Source organism: Protobothrops mucrosquamatus, unplaced genomic scaffold (genome assembly GCF_001527695.2).
Source record: "Protobothrops mucrosquamatus isolate PMUCROS unplaced genomic scaffold, P.Mucros_1.0 scaffold1744, whole genome shotgun sequence".
NCBI lineage: Eukaryota > Metazoa > Chordata > Lepidosauria > Squamata > Viperidae > Protobothrops > Protobothrops mucrosquamatus.
Window position 1 is genome coordinate 66,364 of NW_015387887.1, and position 7,962 is coordinate 74,325.

Consider the following 7,962-nt stretch of genomic DNA (forward strand, 5'->3'; position numbering starts at 1 on the left):
AAAAGCAAGCAAGAGTAGTACCAATAGTAATAGGCGCCTTGGGTGCAATCCCAAAACAACTGGAACACCACTTGAACACCATTGGCATTGACAAATTCGCCATTAGTCAATTGCAAAAGGCGGCCTTACTAGGAACTGCTTCCATCCTGCGACGATATCTGTAATACCATCAAACATCCACATCTGCCTATCCCAGGTCTTTGGTAAGGACTCGATAGGTAGACAAAATGCCAAATCCAGTCTGAACATCTGGCTGACTGTGCGATGATCCATAATAATAATATTAATATTAATGATGATGATGATGATGATGATGATGATGATGGAGGTCAGTATTTTTGTGAGCAGATGCTAGTATCAATCCATAAAGATGAGGCTATCATAAAACCACAAATAAACCAGACCTTACATGTTATCGTTTACTTTTCATTTCTTGGATATGTTTATTTTTAAAGCAGAAAGGATCTGACCCACAAACAACAACAACGGGAAGCCGTGCTTTCAAATGTTTATGTCTTGTGTTAATTTTGCTCAGTTCCCAGCTGCAAGAGCATTTATTAGTGAAATGAAGACAAGAAAATGTTTCAAGATCCGCGGAGATGACCTTCTTTGTGAAATATATGCGCTCATTATTTAAGCTACATTGTGGTCATCCCCTTTGAAATGCTTTTTAAAGAAGAACACTAAATGTCTTGCCGTATGTTTCCGTGTGTTTGCTAAGAGTCAACACCCAACTTGACGCCACAGAATCAAATACTGGCGGAATATTTCTGATGCAGCCTATTTTATTATTCTTACAATTACCACAGTTACAGTTTACAACAGACAGGGCAACACAATATTGGCCAGCTTTCTTGACACCCCCCCTTTTTTTTTTAAATCAAAAACTCCAAACTAGGTTGCAAGATGAAATATCAACGTGGTACGTTCGAATTATTCTGCAACTGTATTTTTTTTTTTAATATATCTGTCTTACCTGCGCATCTTTTTTCGTTTGCAACGTTTGCCAATTTTGTTGGTTGCGATGATGAACACAGTCAGGGCACGGTTTTCTCTTAGCACCGGCCTAAGGAGTAATCTAGGTACCTAAACAGAATTTTGGCTAAATCTATATATCCTGTTTATACATACAGGAAGCTAACGAAGAAGGAGAGATCGTGAAAAAGTTGTCAAATACTGGCCCAGTCTTAAAGCACAAGATTTGGCTTACGCTGTCTCTTCACTAAGAGGTAGCAGTGCTGTCATTCTTAAAGCCAAATTAACGGAATCAGAAGTTGCTTCTAACATTTACAGCATACCTACAGCTAGTCTGATCATCTTTTGAAACAGAAGACTGCTTCCCTGCCTTAAAAAAACAAAACCCTCAACTAGCTTTTCCTTCTTTTTTTATGATCACGGCCTTCCTTCCATAAATACATACATTCTAGATAATGGAGCAGCGGAACCCAGGACGAAGATCAAAATGTCTTCCCTTCAAAGGCCTCCAGGTTGAAGGCTGTATCCAAAAATCTCCGGAGTGAGACCAGGTGAGTGTTTTTGTTACCTGTAGCTGGAGCAGCAGCTGGCTCACGACCAACATACCTTAAGATACAAGAGGATATAAATTAGAGACTTCTCTGAAGTAGGTGTAGATGTAATAATGTCTACTTATGCTATAATGTCTGATGAATAGCTGATTGTACAGGAGATCACGAGCCACTCCGAATAGCGATCTGCTACACCATCCACATCTTACGTGGGCAACTAGACGTTCAGCCAACATTTACCCAGCTCTATGAACAAAGTGAAACACGTGGGGTTCCAAATTTCTCCAATTTTCCAAAATGCCTTCAGATCTCTTCTGTACAGTAGTGACCCAAATTGTGGAAATCTTTTGGGAAAAGTGTATTTTTGAAGTTTGATGGCTAATAACACCACTTTTGGGGGGGAGTGGTACCATAAAATTATATATCAATGGAAAGATAATTTAATCAAGAATGTAATGCAACAAGGTTTGTTCAATTATCTGTACTGTATTCTGTGAAAAGTTACAGCCAAATAACCAGAAAAAGGAAGCACAACTTGCTTAGGTTGATCTCAGGTAGCTTTCCTTCATCTGATGGTAGCCAATGAGCAGGAGTGTTTAGAGAGCCAATCGGGTGTCATCTTGCTTTGGTCATGAGCCAATCAGATCATAGTAGGAGTCAGTGACTGATGTCCTGTACTGAAGCTGAGAAGAGGACATTTGTTAGTGTGTTATGTGATGGCTATCAAGTTGGTTGGGTTTTTTTGTGTTCTTTCCTTGAGTGAGCTTGTAAAACATAATCAAATTAAAGTCATGGTGCAAAGAGTTGACTGGTCGCCCAAAAAGCGATGTAAAATAGTGTTATGAAGTGAACAAGGCTACAGTTATAAAGAAATTAGAAGAAAAATGGGTGGAAACTTAACCAAAGTTGGCATGTCTACTGTACACTTTTCCCAAAAGGTTTCCACAATTTTGGCCACTACTATAGATTGGTGCTCCAAGCAGATTCCTCCATGTGGTCTATTTAGATCCCATAGGAGTCCACCAATCCAGCTTAGAAGAAATGCAATATACTGGCTGAACATGCTCTATACACTGAAAAGTCCAGGCTTATTGCCTGGTGCTAAAGGATTTTCAGGTGATCGTTGATATCCCATGCAAGCATTGTTACCATATAGGTCGAATATGGTTGACAATGGTCCGGAAACGAGGTTTGACATAGTCGTAGTAGCCAATGTTCTTGTGCTCTTCTTGGCACCAAACAAGTTCGGCTGTAGCATACTTCTCAATTTCCTCTTTTAGCAGATCAAAAGGAAAGGGTGAGATCTGGAGGAAAAAAACATGAAAAGAACCCTCTGAAATACAAAGATGTCGCGTTCTGCAGCCACGCATCTTATTCCCAAAATGCTTCACTACGGTATCCCACATCCACACCAACTGGGAGGGGGTGGAAGGTTGATTCGACCTATGAATCAAAGCGAACCAAACGATCTACATTTCTTACAAGGATGTGAGGGTTATAGTGCAGTTATTCTTTATATCCTTCAAAACTTCCACCTGTTAGGATGGTAAGCGTGAGGACACGCATGAAAAAGCAAATTCAAATAGGAATGTTGGTGGAGATTTTTGTTTTAAAACTTGGTAGTTGTGGGGGAAGAGCAGGCAGAGCTGGGGGATGGAGGAGTCAAGAGAGTGATCAGCCTAGAATCATTACGTTCCCACAAATGATGTAAGTTCAACCCCTCTTGAATTCTGTTGACTCTTATCTAGTACCAATTTAGCATTGAACATTGGATGGTTGGTTGCTTGCTTTCTTGAACACATTTCATGATCCAAACTAGGTAGCACTGATGATGTTACCTAGTTTGGGTAATGAAATGTCTGCAAGAAAATAGCTAAGCTCAGAGAACCCCAAGGATCCCAAAAGAAGGAAGGAAGGAAGGAAGGAAGGAAGGAAGGAAGGAAGGAAGGAAGGAAGGAAGGAAGGAAGGAAGGAAGNTGGTTGCTTGCTTTCTTGAACACATTTCATGATCCAAACTAGGTAGCACTGATGATGTTACCTAGTTTGGGTAATGAAATGTCTGCAAGAAAATAGCTAAGCTCAGAGAACCCCAAGGATCCCAAAAGAAGGAAGGAAGGAAGGAAGGAAGGAAGGAAGGAAGGAAGGAAGGAAGGAAGGAAGGAAGGAAGGAAGGAAGACAACCAGTTTGGATTCTGACTAATCAAGGGATCCAAGTTTGAATCTAATTACCACATAAATGTAAAACTGTTTCTAAAACAAATGTTCTAGAACTTCTAAGGCACAAGTTTTACCTGCTCCAATCTGATGATAGCCACTGCTTTTTCCAGATCTTGATTTTTCCTTTCTTTAACAAGATCGTAATATACCTTCCCGGTACAGAAAATCACCCGATTCACATCCCCAGGAGATTCAGCGGCAACTCCTTCCTCTGGAATCACACGCTTAAACTTGGTACCTAGGAACAACACACAACATTTGACTGTAAAACCCAAAGATGAAATATTAATGTGATTGATAGTATAACAGTATTCTTTCTTCTTCAATTTCCATAATGGTGATTTTATACAGGGATGTTCTAAGATGCATGAAGCTGCACTGTTCCCAGAGGATCAGGCTAGTATGGGGATGAAGTTAGATCCTGCTTGTCCAGATTCCCAGGAATCAGTTTTTACAAGATCACGGCCAATAGTTATGTACCTTCTTGACCAGTGTTTTTAGCAGTTGGGGAATTCTGAGAGATGAAGTCCACACATCATTAAATTTCCATATGCAAGTATGTGTCTAAGATTAAACATACTTGTTAATATGTTTGTTCGTTTAATCTTACACACATACTGATATGTCTGTTTAATCCTGTATACATACATGAGATCACCTTTTATTTTAAACAGCCCAAAAGCCGACATAAGCCAGAATGGGGAATTCTGAGAGCTGAAGTCCACACATCTTAAAGGTTTCCACTTGCAAGTATGTGTGCAAAATTAAAAATACATACAAGCTTGCTTATATGTATGTTCATTTAATCTCACACAATCTCACACATACACGTGATCACCTTTTATTTTTAATAGCACAAAAGCCAACATAAGCCAGAACGGGGAATTCTAAGAGTTGAAGGCCGCACATCTTAAAGTTGCCACCAGCACGCTTGTGTGTTAAGATTAAACACACATATATGCTTCCTTATATTTGTTTAATCTTACACACATGCTGATACGTTTGTTTAATCTCACACACATACATGAGATCACCTTTTATTTTTAATGGCCCCAAAACCAACATAAGCCAGAACACTGGCAAAGAGATATTCAGAGGAGGAACAGGATTTCCTTCTTAGCTAACGGATCGTTCTCATATGGAAATCAGTAGCTGTAGAGGCATCGGATTTTAGCAGGGGACAGGATCCCGCAGGGTCAGCCCAAAGGCCTGAACAGTGAAAAGTTCTGATTGTCTCCCGTTATACAGTAGTGGCCAAAATTGTGGAAACTTTTTGGGGAAAGTGTACAGTAGAAATGCCACCTTTGGTTAAATTTCCACCCATTTTTCTTCTAATTTCTTTATAACTGTAGCCTTGTTCACTTAATAACACTATTTTACATCGCTTTCTGAGCAACCAGTCAACTCTTTGCACCATGACTTTAATTTTATTACGTTTTACAAGCTCACTAAATGAAAGAACACCAAAAAACCCCAACCAACTTGATAGCCATCACATCACACACTGACAAATGTCCTCCTCTCAGCTTCAATACAGGACATCAATAACTGACTCCTACTGTGATCTGATTGGCTCATTGCCAAAACAAGATGACACCCGATTGGCTCTCTAAACACTCATGCTCATTGGCTGCAATCAGATGAAGGAAAGCTACCTGAGATCAACCTAAGCAAGTTGTGCTTCCTTTTTCTGGTTATTTGGCTATAACTTTTCACAGAATACAGTACAGATAATTGAACAAACTCTGTTGCATTACATTCTTGATTAAATTATCTTTCCGTTGATATATAATTTTATGGTACTACTCCCCCCCCCCAAAAAAATGGTGTTATTAGCCATCAAACTTCAAAAATACACTTTTCCAAAAAGTTTTCCACAATTTTGGCCACTACTGTAAAAGGAGAATCTGCAGTACAGTCTTGTGCAGTGTAAGATGAGGAAGTCACAGCAAGGTAGAGATCAAGCAAAACATTTCCGGAACACGCAAATCTACCTGGCACCATTTCATCAAAGCTGGATTTCGCTTCGGGATGTCTCAGCAATGACTTAGGGGTGAAGATAATTAGCTGTAAAATCATTAAAATGTGAGTTGGTCATCAAGAGTCAGCGCACAGCCGCCAGTATATTCAAACAAGCATTGAATCAAAGGCCGAATTGTTTACAACCCAATCGTCGGTAAAGTCCCGGGTGAGGCCATAACAGAAACACCCTCCTGAAAATGTCCCTCTACTCATCAGGCTGATTAAACTCTGGTCCTCCCAAAGTAGAGTTCATAAATCAAAGCCACCGCAAAAAAAAAAAAGTGAAATAACCCTGGGAGAAGACCGTAATTGCAACCCGTAATTTGCAGGCAATGCACGAGTGACAAAACGCAAAACCCAACTTACAGGTTTCCTGAACGGCAACAAAATCTGCCTTCGGAGGACGTGGCAATAACTGGCGGGTGTTGAGCAGTTCACGACGATCCAATTACAGTCGTAGAGCTGAGACACCTCAAAGTCGTCTTCAAATTGCTGGAGAGGGACGGATGGGAGGTTATTAGGAAGCCAGACAGCTGCTTCCAGGCCATCTGCTACAGCCATTTTTATTTTCCTGTGTTTAGACACCGGCGGGAGGGAAGGGCTTCACGTTCAAAGACTCATCTCGGTCAGATAAACCTGGACCACTTAGATGCTCCTTGGACTGTCACAAAAGGCACCCGGAGAGCGGAATTTGTCAGTGAAACACAGCTTCTTGTGACAGCCCACATTTTTCTTTTGTTCCTTTATCTTAGGTCGTTCTCAGTTGCGGTTCATGTCAATGTAATAATTTAAAGGTCGTTCGGAAAATAAACTGACTGTTTTCCCAGTTAGGAGCAATTTTGTGCATCAACAGTGGGACCCTACAAATACCACTAAAGATTTTCAGTCTTGGGACCCAGGATTAAATGCCAGTCCTCTGTTTCTGCTAGGGAAGACCAAACCCCTCTTAGCAACTAACTATGAAACTGTATATGTTTCCAGTATTTGGGGTTCCTTGCCTTTGAGTGCCAGTTGTTAGGAGTGAGCAGAAGGATGAAATTACACAAACGGCCTCATTGTGGGGTTATAATAAATAACTCCTTGGTTGCTGTAGAGACAGATTGCTGAACAAACTTGATTCAACTCAGCTCTTCCTCCATCCTAGAACAACAGTCTACACCCCTAGTTAATTTCCCCGGATATATTTTAAAAATTGAACATTTCAGCCAAAGTTGCTCTGGCTAAATGTAATGGCTGAAAATATTAAAATTACGTGCTCTGTGTAACCTATTGCAAATCGCGTGGCAACTCTGCTTAGATCAGATCATTTGAGCGGGGGCTGTGAGGTCTTGTTTGCTGTATTTTGTATTCCTGCCTCGAGTAAATAATAGGTTATTAATTGGCCTTCTATCTGTCCATAAGCATTTTGTATTTTACTAATGTGCTGGTGATCCTCGTTGTGGTTTTATTGATTTCCTAGCAAGGAAGATTTTAATGACTGTAAGCAGTGTTTTGTTTCCACTGTCAAAAGATTGTATTGTATTGTATTGTATTGTATTGTATTGTATTGTATTTATTGTATTGTATGTATTGTATTATATTGTATTGTATTTATTGTATTGTATTTATTCTATTGTATTTATTATATTGTATTTATTGTATTGTATTTATTGTATTGTATTTATTGTATTGTATGTATTGTATTGTATTGTATTGTATTGTATCCACCAGATAGTTACACATTGGCTTTGCTTTTTTGAAGCCTGCTCAATTAATATCATTGATGATCTAAAAACCAGTGTTAGATAGGAAACATTATTAACAAGGATGAGACGGCAGCTGAAGAGATAGCAACTATGAGAGTCAATCAATAAACCTACTTACAGGGAATGCATCAGGATCATCATTACTCATCTGAAGGAACCTCTCCGGTCTGGCTGACGAATGCTCCGGACCCTGATAATTACATCATTTGAAAGAAAACAACTTTAATTATCTACCCTTGACTAGATCCAAATAAAATGGCCATTTCAGGCAGAACTGCTCCAGCACAGTGCAGTACAATATCAACAGCTACAGAGGAGACCCCCAAGATATACAAGCTGGTCCGGCAAGATTTTTTTAACAGTAGAAATCCTGTTTGAATCATTACGTGAATTTATATCACTTGATTCAAACTGCTGAGTATAAGCGGTAGCCTTCGCCACGGATGGGCTGC

General features: G+C 39.8%; 1 protein-coding gene across 2 annotated transcripts in view; it reads right to left on the reverse strand.

The window, feature by feature from the left end:
- Positions 1–967: 967 nt before the first annotated feature.
- OGDHL (oxoglutarate dehydrogenase like) overlaps positions 968–7,962 on the reverse strand; it is a 45,486-nt gene continuing 38,491 nt past the window's right edge. For both annotated transcript variants that reach the window (XM_015823023.1, XM_029285470.1), the window contains 6 exons: positions 7,629–7,700; positions 6,132–6,257; positions 5,738–5,810; positions 3,818–3,981; positions 2,676–2,830; positions 968–1,581 (listed from right to left, as the gene is read on the reverse strand). In XM_015823023.1, coding sequence (XP_015678509.1) covers positions 1,458–1,581; positions 2,676–2,830; positions 3,818–3,981; positions 5,738–5,810; positions 6,132–6,257; positions 7,629–7,700 — 714 coding nt within the window. In that variant the 3' untranslated portion in view covers positions 968–1,457. The remainder of the gene's footprint in view (positions 1,582–2,675; positions 2,831–3,817; positions 3,982–5,737; positions 5,811–6,131; positions 6,258–7,628; positions 7,701–7,962) is intronic.